General features: G+C 35.2%; 1 protein-coding gene across 1 annotated transcript in view; it reads right to left on the bottom strand.

The window, feature by feature from the left end:
• Nucleotides 1-15,424, bottom strand: part of MARCHF1 (membrane associated ring-CH-type finger 1) — a gene marked incomplete at both ends in the record, with an annotated part of 225,979 nt that overhangs the window by 123,581 nt on the left and 86,974 nt on the right. The window contains 1 exon segment of the mRNA XM_084244872.1: nucleotides 7,068-7,118. Coding sequence (XP_084100998.1) covers nucleotides 7,068-7,118 — 51 coding nt within the window.

The following is a 15,424-nucleotide window of genomic DNA, read 5'->3' as shown; positions in this document are numbered from 1 at the left end:
CTGGCATGGCCATCAGTATACCCTCCTGGTCCTGCCCCAGAGATAGGTCACACAACAGACTGTTGAAGTCGATTGTCTGGCAATTGTCAAACATTATAATCATACAATCAATATAAAAATTGCTTTGATTTTATCATGATAATCAGATCTAATGAACAGGACAGGCCAATAATTTGAATGCCTTATTAGAAAACATGTGTTCCAGAGAATAGGAGAAAAACCCTATAAGCATTTGGGGCTGGCTAAATCAGTGGAATTTTTAGGAGTCCTATTGTATTGGATATGTTAGTATATTTCTTTCAGAATGAAAGACAAATTTTACATCTTAGCCTATTGTTAAGAAAGACCCAGAGTGCTTGGTAGGATTTTGGAAGCAGCAAAAATCACACTTCAGAATAATGTTCATACCCTTCATCAGATCACTCAGAAGACTACCAGTTTTAAGTGGGGCCTAAAATGAGAGAAGGTTCTGCAGCAGTTGCAATATAATCAGTCTTGATGACAGAACTTCAATAAGTAGCAAATACTATTAGAATTACCATGTTAAGAATGCAATGCAGATTCTCTATCAACCCCCAAAGAGATAAACCCTAGTGTACTGGAAAAGGGCTATGCTGTTGCAGCAGATTTCTCTCTCTAGTTTGGAAAGTATCTCCTGTCATGCTACTTAGCCCTAAAATGACAAAAGGACTGAGCATGCATACCAGCTGGCCACACCACTGGAACTTTCTCTCATGAATTTGATTATATAAGTTGCACTGTCTGGCAGGCAGAGCAGCAATTCACTGAATAATGAGGCTTGCCATCATCGGAGGCAGGATTGCCGCCATATCATGAGGAAGCAAGAAATGTTTTAAAATCGGGGTATCCATTGCAACATTTTTCATTCATTCCCATGCTGGTTTAACTGAAAATGGTTAATTACAGCAACCACAGTCTGTAAAAGGCATGATGATCAGGATTAGAGGTCAGGTCAGAAGCATTCACTTGAAAGCCACTGATCTACCAGAAGTGATAATGAAGAATAAGGGGTATGTGGAATGAGTGGGAGAAGACGATGCATGAGTTACAGTTTTGGCGGTTGCAATGGCAAGAGCTCATTCTACTAAAGCAAGTCTTTTAATTTTTCCTCAGAAACTGTGACCAACAATTACCTGCAATTACCCATAACACAACGGAATGAGTTCACATGGATCTGAGTGGCTCATACCTGAATTTCATATAAAACACAGCCAAGATACAGTCCAGCTATTTCTCTGTTAGCATTTACTTCCTTCAGCTTCTGGGTACTTTTGTTTCTAATATCCTGAAACCGTGATTACCTTTGGAAAATTGTCTTTTGGTTTCTAGAACAGCTTTATCTGCATGGGAAAAGACTCAGAGGGTCTAGACAGTCCCCTTTTTCCAAGTTACCATGAGCCAATGCAGGGATAGTATGAAAGGATGGAAGTTTTACTTCCATACCTCAAATGGGGGCATCAAGTACATTCTATATGGCAGAGTTTCCTCTGAAGATATGGGAACTTTTCTTGACTTCTTCCTCTTCCAGATCCTCTTTCTTCTACTCCTCAATGGCTTCTCTGGGAACATCTCATTGCAAAAAATTCCCATCTCAGGATCTGCATTTGGGTACTCTGACCTAAGCAGATTCTATTTGTGTGGAAATTTGGATGGGTTATTTGAGTCTAGAACTTATGGCAGAAATCTGGACTAGAAATATCAATCTGAGAATTGTAATATTGATTCTCAATAAAATCATGAAACTAGATGAGATCACCTAAGAAGGAGTGAGTGTATATAAAGAAAAAGTTTCAGGATATCAGGATTTCTCTACCATTACCACCGTTACTCGTTCAACTAAATTTATGTTGATATATTCAGGTTTTCTCTCAATATGGACCCTGACTTAGGCTCTATGAAAGTTCTTAAATTATTCCACCTAATTTCTAGTTGCTTCTTAATTCTGCACCACATTTTACTTCATCAATATATCAAACTTACCCTCTAACGATATATAGTCAGAAGGTATGGCTGATTTATAGGCCCCTTGCATAAGAAAAACAGATCTCTCAATAAATCAGAACATTAAACACCTGTTCAGAGATGCAAATGCTTGGCTCAGTTTCAGTTAAAAGAATTACCAACACTTTTTACATCTGGGAAGACTTTCACCTTGACATTGCTTAAAGGCAAATCTGACAATATAGGAGACATGGAGATTTACAGAAGTAAAATGAAAGTATGTATTTAATCAAAAGAAAATGCCTATTTAAAATGTTATGGCTCATATAATGCTTTATATACAATACATAATTAAAAAGTTTACAATAAACTGTCTTGCCTATACATGCTGCTTCTTCATTTCTATAGAAAAAACTAGGGTACAGAGAAGAGAAGGCTTTCAGAATACTATTTTATATACTATATACCATCTTAACCTTAATATTATAAAGGATATTTCTAGTTAGAGACAAACCAAACCATTTAGATGACCCTTTGTCTAGTAAATGAAGTCTAGGGATTATAATATGAAATGATGGAAATAAACTGAAATGCCACTTTGTTAATGTAGTGGCTTTCTAATTTCTTTTCACAAGTGATTAGATTTTGTGAGCTGCTTCCTACATAGGCCAAAAAGCACAAAGTGCTTTATTTAAAAGAAAATTTTAGGTGTTGATTTGAATAGAAAGTACAGGTTTTCTTTTCTTTTGACAGTTTGCTCTTGAAAGTTTTTCTGTGAAATATATATTATATACTGTTTCTAGTTGAATGTAATGATCCCTCACACTAGAAAAAAATAAAAAAAAAAGAACAAACTTGTCTAATTTCACATATTGAGGAAACTATTTGTGAGCTATATGTGTATTAAATAGCAGCAGAAAGCACTAATATCAAAAGAAAATTTTCAAAAAATGTTAGTAAGTGAATGCTGTTATATTTTCACTGGAGATATTTTGATAACATCACATATATTGTTTTAAACCTATATAGCTTCTTTGTAGTATTGGGATCAATTTAACATTCTCAAGGCACAACAATCTTATTAAAATAAGAAAAGAAAAAGTAATTCACATGTCTAATATATTTATTTTAAAAATATTAGAAATATAAAGTAACAAAAAAGCTGAAATAACCACAAAACAATACTGCAATTGAATAATACACGATACAAAGATTCAGAAGTAAAAACTAAGAAGAAAATTTTTAATTATCATTAACAATTCAATATTTGTTCTTTATCCCATGCTTGGAAGATCATTATATAAGGTTTAAAATGAGTAGGAAAAATAGTAATGTTCAATTTAATATGTAAATTATCCAATTATGTCTCAAAATTTTTGATATGTTCATAATCCATCTCTATGTTCCCAAGTCAGATGACATTCATCTGGTCAGACTATTTAAAACCTCACTTCAATAGACCTTAAAATAATTTTGTGTAACTTTCTCCTTAAAATCCATGTTTTCTGGATTCTAATACCCTGTACTTATAGCCCTTTCAACACGCTTTCCTGATAGCTGATCAAGACATGCCCAGTCTTCAATCCCCAGTTTATATACCATTTTTCCAAGAAATTTAATCTGAAACTATCCTGTCCTAACCAAATGGAAGTGATCACCTCTGTACTCCCATAGCCTCTGTCTATACTTCTTTTTGGCTACTGAATTATGGATTCATGACACAATCACGAAGATGGGTGTCAGGTCTGGAACCCCAGAGAGAAGGGATATGATTGAGCAATAAATGTTAACTCGTGAACCAACCCTCTCCGTACCATTCCCAGTCTCATCAAGGGCCCGACAACTTTGGGTCCTTCCTCCACTTTCTGGCTCAGCAACAGCAAGATTAGGACTTGGAACCTAAAGAAGTCAATAGAAGGACAAAAAACTTAAAAAAAAAAAAAAAGTCCACAGCGCCACCTTCTGGAAAAGGAAAAGTAGTTTAACTTTCTAAGCTACTACTATCAAGAACTTAAAAATATGACAACACAAGAACAGAAGATTGGAAAACTTCCTAAACCTAGAGAAGGAACTAAATATGCAAATCCTTGAAAAAAAAAAAAGAACACCTGGTTATCCAAACACAATAAGAGCTACACAAAGACAAAGCAGTGAAACTACTACCAAGAGTTAAAAACCAAAAATATTCAAGGTAACTAGGGAAAAAAGCAGGTAACTTACACAGGTACTCTAGTTTGACATACTTTAGACTTTCCTGAGGAATTCTACAAGCAAGGAGAGAATTCTACAAGCAAGGAGAATGGCATATTCAGAATATTCAAAGATAAAAATTGCCTATCAAGAATACTATATCCTACAATACTCTTTCAGATATGAAGGAGAAATAAAGAACTTTGCAAACAAACAGAAGCTGAATTTGCAAACACTAGATCTCTACAAGAAATGTTGAGAGGAGCACTTATATTTAAATTGAAGAGAAAAAGCTCAACAAGAAAACTGACAAGGAAACAGAACCAGAAAATGGCAGTAGCAAATACCCCTATATCAATACTCACCCTAGAGAGTTACTCTACAATCCATGTTCTTAAATATTATATTATATTGATTATCATACCCTTGAAAATACTCCATCTTTTTTTGACATAAGAATTATTTTGATAAAATTATTTTGATAAAATTAGAAAAAGAACATCCTGTGCTACTTTAATGTATACTTCTCCACCACTTTAAAAGTTAAAGGACCCAAATATTGCTACATTTTGCCATTTCATACTTGACAAGTTATATGCTCCGAATAAAGAGTTTATCACTTAGTAATTCATGAAAAGTAGTGAGGACTCAACCATTCTGAACATAAATAAAAGGAAAGCTATATTGTTTTAAATAAAGTGAATTTATGTACACTGAAATCTTTTTATCCCTATGGGTGTTTGATAGTTGAGGTTTTGCTATTGTAAAATTAAAGTGACTGTTTAAAAAAAGAACTTTTCATTTCTCTCCAGATAGAATGAATTTTTTTATTGTCTCCCACACAGGGATGCAGTTAATACACTTCAGAGCTTAGAAGAACTCATAGAGAGGAAACTACACTCCTGACTTTTTTACTTCTAAAAGAATAAATTAGAAGGTTAAAAGTTATAAACAAGATGCATTATATCAAGCTCGAACGGCAGCTTGGAAATGCTGATTTAATTTCAATCCTGGTTCATGAAACAGTATTTGGTGTGACAACAGAGTTTTCTAGTCTATTTATAAGTTTCTAGGTCAATATTAACATTCAAATTCAGAAAGATGACAATGTTCCACAGCTGCAGGCAAGACTTCATGATGAGACTAAAATAATAGACAATTGAAAGGTATGACTTTCATTTACAAGTACTTAAGAAAACCTCCTTCAGGTAACTGATATCATCACGGTCATGTCACATAGGAGGCAACTGTGTCTCAGGGAGGTTATGTGAATGTCTCGGGGTCACATAAGTAAGAAATGACAGAGCAGAAACTACACTCAGATCCTCTCCCCCAGAGCTAGTACTTTTAACAACTTGGTCATATTGCTTCTCAAAGATCTCTGAGGGGATCCAGGCTTGAATGTAATTAGCAATGCTCAATATCAGTACTGAGATACAATTTCTGGAGGTCTCTTGCATCTTTACCTGCCTTACAAACAGATGCATTGATGGCTTTTGGTCTGGAATATCTTGTTAAAGTATATTTGTATAAAGGATTACATTGCAAAATAAATTTTTTTCATAGGATTACATTGCAACATAAAATTATGTCTCCCTAAAAAGCAATGGACAGACATGTTTACTGTCTGTTAAAATATTAGAGTTTCTTATATTTAGAGCACCACTCCTGAAACCAACCCACTGTGTTTGCAGGTGTTTCTGGCCATCTTGGCATCGTGCTGTAAGAACTGACCTCAGAAAACCAGTATTTAATAAAATACTGCTACCCAAGCAATTGCTAATTTTCAATGAGTAATTAAATTCTTTATTTCTGAAAACACAACAAAAATTTCCCTAAATTGGAAGTGAATTTAGGTTCTGTAGCACCTAAAATTTGCCACTATTTTGGGATCTTCCTTTAGAAAAATAATATAAAATGACATGAAGTTCAGGACTGCTGGAAAGTGAGAGGTCCTGTAATGGAAGTTCTATTAGAGGTAAATCCATCTTTGTCTGAGTTATATTTTTGGAAGACATAATTTACACTTTGACAAATGACTCTAAATGACTTTTCACTCCCTAAACAACAAGCCTAAATGTTAAACAGTGTCTCATTTTAGAAAGTAGCTATTAATTTTTGTTTTCTAGGCAAAATAAGAATCTAGAATATGTCTTCTACACCATAATTTTTTGAAAACTCTGATATGTATTTGGATAATTTTGTAGGAACATTTTTGAAAAATCTATTGAATCTATAACATAAATATGATCAAGCTAAAGTCTCATATTGATTTTTTTCTTTTTTTTTTTAAATTTATTTATACAAGCACTGGGTACAGTCAGAAGCGTGGGAGGGTGAGATAATTCACCAGAGCCAGAGCGGGGAGCAGAGCAGGCAGAAGGACCGAAGTACACTGCTGAGGGGAGCAGCGGGCGGCAGGAGAGGTCTGCGCGCCATGCAGGACCCTCCTCCAGTGGCCGGGGAGCAGCCGGGGATCGAATCGGCGCTGCAGAGGCTGCGGGCAGCTTCGCAGCCCAGTGCTCAACTGCAGTGCCACCGGGGAGGCCCAATCATATTGATTTCTAAAACCTATACAGGTGACAGAAATAGTCACATTTTAGTAGCATCGAGTTGGGACTCTTGAAAAATGGAGTTGATGGAAACTGAGGGATGACTATTGATAGTTTCAGCTATCGATAGATGAAACTCTAAAAAAACAAATGATCACATACAGCACTGAAAAGGAAAAAATAGCATAATTCATTTTGTTGTGTAAAATCATTTCCTTTTATCATAGTAAAAGCTTAAAATGGTTACCATTATTAAGTCATATGTTGTATTGTTCACAGATAACAATTAAAGGTTAAACATTATAAAATATTTACTTATATGGAAATCAATAAACAATTTAAAAATGAATATAGTTCACCTACTTTTGAAATATTACTTGATCGACTTGCAGATCGCCCTGGGGATTTGTCATTCTGAAAAATATAATTAGAGACACTGATTAGATCTATAGCAAGTCTTTACTACAGAGAGAAGACAGCATAGCATAGACCAACATGTAAATACTCTATAAATTTATAAATTTTTATGATTGGCATACAAGTTGCTTAGACAGGATAACTTTTTCCTACTAGTTATGTGTCTCTAGAACAGATTAGTACCCTTTGGAAAATGTTTCTGTTAACATGAAGCTTTATTTCAATGTAGGTTTATATCAATGTATTCCTAGGAAATGTTTATTTCTTTACAAAAATTTAGGTAATTCCTCTGAAATAAAATTAGATGATGGAAATAAAATCAATGATTTCCTTTTTTGATTTTACTATCAGGAAATTCTGAGTAACTTCTGGTTCCCTGTGTCAGTCAATACTGTACCAGGTACATGGCATATACAGTTAACCCATGTTCTCCTACAATGCATTTTATAAGTCTTTACTATTATTTTACTTTTAAGAAAAAACTTTAAAAGATACTTTTAAAAATGAAAACATGTTTTTAAAATTAAAAATACTTTACATCCTTGGTTCTTGCTTTTTAATGAATTTCTAATTTAGTATAAAAGAAACATGAACGTTTTTGAATAGATAACTTTTTAATAAGCCATACAATTTTCAAGTAGAAAGGGGCCTTAACTAGTTGCACCCCCTCCTCTGAAGAATAGAGGCATCTGTCCTGACAATTACAGAGTTGCTACTACATCAGGGCCAGCCTGAGGCCTATGACTCATGTATTTGGTCAATCTACTTGTCATTACCTGCTGGTGGATAACTGACTTACAGATCTGAATCCATGGGCATCACAAATTTTACATGTAGCAAGAAATCACAATACAATCCTCCCTCTGAAGAAAAAATGTTGGATGCACCTGACTTGGAAATCAAGTTTGTGAAGGATCTGAAATAATTTCACCACTTACATACCTCAGCATTCTTTAAAAAAAAAAATCTTTTTTTTTTTTTCCTGAGCATTTGGACTTAGCGACAAATCACAACTGAATAGACTGGCCAGTGAATCTTGACAGAGGTCATTTTTAAGAACTAAACTATAAGAGCAACCTGTGGGTCTGAAATTACCCACAATGATGGCTTGAGATAGTTTTGGAAATACAGTAGAGGCAGGACATGCCAAATGTGTTATTGTGAATAAACAGTAGCTGCATTCACTGCAAACTGTCACTGTGTCATGCACCGGTTGGCAGAGATTTCAATTGAACAATACCTTTTCCTTTCCATGTGACATCTATCTAGCATAACCACTGATGTCACTGTGGCGTGTGTTATTACAGAACGAGATGAGTCACAACGATATGATTAGTTACACCTCATAACGGTCCTGCGATCCAGCTGGAGATTAATGTATATGCTACCCACACACATTTTTCCTTGATTAGCTTCCTCTGGTGATGGAGAGAGGCATTTCTCTACTGACATCTCAACTCCTCTTCTAGAGACTAGGAAACAAAATCGATCTGTCTTTCCTTCTCAATGAAATTCAGGATTTTGATACATGATTGTACAGAACAGAGGTAAATAAGCCACAGTAAGTTTTACAAGGAGTTTTGCTGTAGTGGTTATTTTGTTATGTTCTCTATATTTGTGTTGTATTTGAGAATGTGATTAAAGAACTAGAATTGAAAGATGCTTCAGTAAGAGGTACAACAGGAAATTCAATTTGGCATTTGATTACTTAATTTTTCAAAACAAATAGGATTTTGGGCTTATTTTTATATAAAAAAAGGAGGGTCAGTTTCTGCCCACAACTGGGAGTTCAATACAGGTTTATGATAAGCAGATAATTCCCATATGCTTTATCTGCATTCCCCAATCTTATGGAGAGGAAGCATCTTCCTGATTATTTAGAACTTCAAGACAACTTTTAACTTGAAATCCACTGGCTTCTATTTTCTCCCCTGAAAAGGTCAGATACTGAAAGATATAAATGAGCTTAGGCATAGGTTAACATTTCCCCCATGGCTGTGTTCTCTATCATTTCTATTCAAATTAACACATGGGAGCAGACTGGTCCACACCATTGCTGTGCTGCCAGTGATGCCGATTAAGACATGGATTTGCTACTAGACCCACACTATCCTTAGCATGTGTATATTGCTTGACATTCCAGGACTTCAATTTCCTCACTAAGAAATGAGGCAGGCTGCCTTGGAGATTGTTGCAAGGATCAAATGAGTTATAAATGAAAATATATTATAGATTGCAAGGTTATAATATTCCCATTATTCACAAGCAGAGGAAACCAAAAGGGCTCTCTCAAAAATCACAATTACCATCACAGGTTACCAGACTCATAATTTTAAAATAAACCTTGACTTTTCCATCCTACGATTCCACCTATTGGGGATTTGACTCTAACATATAAAATTTAAGAATAAAAAATCAAATTTTTATCCAATCTGGGGGATTAAGGAAGTTTGCTCTACTCTGCTTTTGAAGCAAAACACCAGAAACACTTTTTCTTTTGGAAAACTTCCAAAGCAATCTGCCAAATTTGCTACTAATTGATTTGGTGGCTTGTCCCATTACTATTGCAATGACATATTCTTCTTTGTAGATTAATCAAATACGGTTGTCATACCTCATTATGATCAGTTTGAATTCTTTACCTTATATTGAATAGAAGCTGTCTCAGAATCTTATGTAACTTATTGGTGTCCAAATTATAGTGATCTTGTAAGTCAATGAAAATTGGAACCAACAAAAAGCTCCAGACAAGTCTGCTTGAAAAATGTGGGATCACCCCCAGTCACGCGAGATCTTAGTAGATTGTTTACAGCCTACAGAAGGAAAGAGTTCTAGTTTCACAAGTGTTTTTTTTTTAACATTTTTGAGAGATTTCTAATTTTTGGTTTGATGTGAATATATCCTATATTATTAATTTTGGGTTTTGATTATTACTAATATAATAATAATTGTTTTTCAAATTTGATCTTATTAAACAGGGTTGAAGAAAAAAAAAGATTACCAAATAAGAAAATCATCACTAAATTATTTCAAGATATATTCAATGTCATGATATAAAAAGAACTTTTTTATGGTTGCCATGAGGATTGTATATTTTGTTTTTCTTTCTTTTTTTCTTTCTTTCTTGCTCTTTCTTTCTATACAAGAACTGGGGTACAGGCCAGAGGCACAGGAGGATGAGAGGATTTACCAGAGATAGAGTGGGGAACAGAACAGCAGATCGACTGAAATACACTGCTGAGGGGAGCAGCGGGTCAGACAGGAGAGGTCTGCTGCCCCATGTGGGTATCTCCCTGGCTGGCCGGGAATCGAACCCCTGCGGCAGAGGCTGCGAACAGCTTCACAGCTCTGCACTCAACCCGCGGCACCACAGGGGAAGCCCTGTATCAAATTTTCTATATCTAAAATAGTCCCTTTTTGCCTAGTATCACCTTGTTCTGAACAGATTCTGTCTGACCTCCTCTTTAATGCTTTGTTGTTGTCTCATATTACTCTCGTTTATGTTTCTGATTCTGTATTATTCTTTACATCTTGCTCAGGCTTTAGGTACGTTTTTTCATGTCAAAGAATTCCTTTTAGGGGAGATCTTGTACATGTCATTAGCTTTTGTTTTTCCAGGAAAGCCTTCATTTCTCCATCTTATTTGAGTGATAATTTGCATGGAAGAATATTTTTTGCTGGTGGTTTTTATCATTTTGTATTGTGAATGTGTCATTTCGCTCTCTCCTAGTTTGTAGAGTTTCTGTGTAAATTATGGTGATACCCTGATTGGGGTACCTTTGTATGTTATATGTTTGCCCCGCCTAGCATTCTTTAATGTTTCTGACAATTCAACAAGGATGCATCTTTTTACATTTAGAAACTCCTTCTGTTCCTTTTGTTTTTTCCCCTGAGATCATAAACCTATCTTTCTGTGTTTGCTTAAGATTCTCAACTTCATTGGACTTCCTGTGATAGGTCTAAATTCTTTGTTCAATTTTCCAATTCTCTGTCACTGAGTTTGGCTTCTGGTGATTTATCCTCTTTCAGCATTTCCTTCTTGTGATTCCCCAGACTGGCTTTTTCTAGGTACGTGTGTTGCCTTACTTTGTTTCTGCAGGAGGTGGCGCTGTGACTTTAATTTTGGGTTCCTCTTTTGTTTGTCTTGGCAGTGGGTGGAGATAAGAAAGGGTTGTGAGCCTGACAACGGAGTCTTGTGGGGGGCAACCGAGGCATAGATTCCTGTGCTGCCACATCTCCCTGTGGACCTGAACAAGCACCAATCTGTGCACAGAACCTATGTTCTAGGCCCCTGCCTTCTTGCCATGGGTTTCTGCATTTAGCAGCGGGTTTCTCTCCAGTCTCAAAAATTCTGGATTCCCTGAGGGGAGAGAAGGGACTCATCTGCCCACACTGCCACTAATCAAGCTCTCTGGGACTCAACACCAGGCCACAGGGCTCAAACAGCCAAAGAGTTCACATTTGTTGAAGGGCTCATCAGCACCAGATAAGGTGTCCCAACAGTTTATACCATCTCCCAGCTTGTTTGGCTCTTAGGAATGGCTACTGCTGTGGCCACAGTGCCTTCCTCTCTCCCTGCTCCAGCACCTCTGTGAGTCACCGTCCACTGACCTTAGAAGTAAAAATGTATGGCTCATCTAGGAAAAACAGCAATGAGCTGCTGAGATTTCTACGAGTTGTAGTTGTTTTCTGGTTGTTCTTACGAAATCAGTTTGCTGCCAGCTATGTATTCCATTGTGTCATGAACATCATATCTCTATAATTAAATGCTGAAAAGACATTAGACAAACCTCAGACATCATGTTCTAATGTAAGATCCAAGCTAAGAAAACCTCTTAAAGTGATAAAGACAATATTCTAAAAGTCAATACCAAATAGTATTCTAAATGGTATATGCCGGAAATTCTAGGGATGTTTCCTCATGCTTTTATTATTCAACTTTTTTAGTGTTTCTTTCAAATATAATAACAAAATAAAGTAACACTTGGTGGAAAAATATTGAAAATGATCCAGTGAAACAATCTTCACACATTAATAATATGCATGGAAATTTTAAGAGTTTTTCATTAAAAAGAAAACTACTGTAGTTAATGATATTTTAGGACAAGGGCTTGGTATAAGATAGAAATTCTAATGTATAAATCCTACTCCTATCAATTGTTCATTAACTGTGCAATCTTGGGAACTCTCTGCCAGTTTCTGCAATTACAAAAGGAAAACAATATGGTCTTTAACATTAAGTACTGGTATTATAAGAATTAAGTGTGAAACTTTATGTAAAATTTTAGCCAATATCCAATTAATTCCTGCTTTTAATTTTTATTAAATTAGCATGTTCATGATTATATAATTTTTATTTTTTATGGCTTCTAATGATATAATAATGTGGAATTATAAAAAAATGATCAGGAATGTGGTGATCAGTTAACTTGTCTTTGCCTGTTGAGATGTTGCTACATTTTATTGCGTAGACTCAGACATTTTATCAAATTAATATTTTAAAAGTAACACTAGATGGAGAAATTTGTTGGCACAAACAAATAAAGCATCATTACATGCCAGATCTCAGAGATACCATTTGAACTCTCTAATAGATGAAACAAATATGGGTTAAGGAAACAAGTCACTCAAGATCCTAGTTAACTTGTGGCACCTTGGTTTTTGCCATAAGTACAAGATTTAATCAGCTAAACTTATTTAATATTTGTTATTTCATTCATTTACTCAGTCACAGTTACTTATTGCCATTACGGGTCAGATACCTAATTATATCTTTCTACTACTTGTTGATAATACATTGAGTAAAATATAAACTTAAAGAACATAACAATTAAAATTTATAACATATATAAATTTTATTTATGGTCAAGAGTGTTTAATAAGTTGTCAACCTGACATTCACAGCAGTAGTAAATGATAAGTGTTTTTAAAGATAATTATGACTAGTGCCATGTAACTTCACATAGAAAGAGTACCAGTAAAATGATATCTATGTTTGTTTCAAATAGTTGTAGCCATCCTACTACTTATATAGCAGTAGTAAAGACTACATTTTTGGACTTTAGTACACAATTTCTCTTTACGTTAATGTCCACTGCATGAACTATGAGGAATACAATATAGTAATTTCTCCCTTGTCTTATACACTGTTTGCTTTCGTAGAGTTATACAGCAGAACTGATGTACGTTTATGAGCTTATTTCATAAGAATTTATCACCAATAACCCCAAGTTAGTAATTGGTTCTTGTTCAAGTACAGACATTAAGAAAGGTGATTTTATGCAGGAATTGTTCCCATACCAGCCTAACAAAGTCTAGTATCAAGATAAAGAAACCAGCCTTGTCACATTTTTGCTTGCAGATTATGTACCTTTTTAATAGTTTCACTTCTTGTGTAAATTTTGTTTTCTTTCTTCCAAATCCAATGTGACTTGTGCCTACTAACTTGTGTTTAAAGATAACTAATAGGATGAAAGATTCTGAATCCATAATTTCTTGTCTGAACTTGCCTCTGGATTTTAGAATCACCTGTCCAACTTCCTTCTCATCATTTCCAGTGCTCTACTTAGTTTCTCTACATAGATAAATAATAGGCAACTAAAACTTACTTTTCTAAGTCTGAGTCACTCCTACATACTATCTGTGAAAGGAGGAATAAATTTCAAAACACAATTTAATTATGTACAGAAAAAAAGAGTAAGGTAAAGCTCCTTATAGTTCAGCACACCCTTCCACATATACAATCACTTCTATTCACAGCAACTAGAATTATTCATGAAAATTAAATCAGACCACTCAGCTATAGGAATCCTATACTGTGAGTCCTTGATTCCATGATAAGTGTACACACATCTCAAAAATGCCTAAATATTTAAACATACTCTTCACCAAAGACAATATATAGATGGTAAATAAGCTCATGAAAGATGTTGACCATCATAAGTCCATCATAGGAAACGGAAATTAAAACCATAATGAGAGACCACTAAAATTAAAATATAAACAAAAAAATTGACAAGTGTTGAGAGGATATGGAGAAGTAGGAATCTTTAGACATTATTGGTGAGAATGTACAGCCACTTTGGAAAGTGGTTTTGCAGTTTTTAGAAAATTAAACACATACATACCACACTCCTTAATCACTCTACTATTAGACATTTTACCCAAGGGAAACTAAGGCACATGTCCATATAAAATACTTGTCTACAAATTTTCATCGCAGTCTATTTTCTAGCAGGAAAAAACAACAACAACGTGGAAACAACCTAAATGCCCTTCAACAGGTGAAGGGATAAACAACTTGTGGAATATACAAGCAGTGGGATACTGCGCAATGAAATGCCTGACCTACTGGTGTATACAACAACGATTGTATACACGATTCTCAGATAATCATAAGGACGATTCTCAGATAATCATTCAGAGTGAGAAACCAGAGCAAAAAAAAAGAGTATGCACATTATATAGTATTCCAATCTAGAGTGGTCAAATTCTGGAACATTCAAACTAATCTGTAGTGACAGAATGCAGACCAATATTTGCACAAGGATAAGGGTGGTAGGATAAAGGTGGTAGGATGAGTGAGTGGCAGGATGGAGGAATGACACAAGGATACAAGAAATCTTTTACAAGAAGAAGATTATGCTCATTAACTGCAGCAATCATTTCAACAGGACATCCATATGTCAAAATTATTCACTTGTACCTTTGTCATTTATATTATGTCTGTTATATATATCAACAAGGTTATAACAATATAGTAAATCAGGCCACACCACTTTTCTGCTCAAAGCCCTCTATTGTCTTCCCATTATTTTTAGAATAAAATTTTAAGTCCCAACTATGTGGTTAAGGTTCTACACGATCTGGCCCTTGGTCAACGTTTCATCCCTTTTCATTGTCCTATGAATGGCTCCAGCAGGTCTCCCTTCTGGTCTTGAAGATGTCCAACATGCTTCTGATCAGGAATACTTGCTAGTCCTGCAACTGCACACACCTTCTACTACAAATCCTCACAGATTTTGCTTCTTCTCTTTCACTCAAATTAAATTCTACCTCCTTAGAGAAGCCGCCTTGACCACACTATTTACAGCTGCCCCCCACACTCCTCATGTGTCACTCTTGGTCCTGTTACACCAAACTATTTAACTTACTGGTAATTATAACCACCTGGCATATCATATAATTATCTGTTTGCCAGTTTCTTGTGTGTTTCTTTTCCTCATTAGATTATGACAGGTATGGCAATGGAAAACGTGTCTTTTTGTTCAGTGTTACAAGTGCCTCACCTGGAGAGTATCTAA

The sequence above is a fragment of the Talpa europaea genome (assembly GCF_964194135.1).
Source record: "Talpa europaea genome assembly, chromosome: 10".
Classification (NCBI taxonomy): domain Eukaryota; kingdom Metazoa; phylum Chordata; class Mammalia; order Eulipotyphla; family Talpidae; genus Talpa; species Talpa europaea.
The sequence above is the reverse complement of the archived record's forward strand: the minus strand, read 5'-3'. Positions and strand labels throughout refer to the sequence as shown.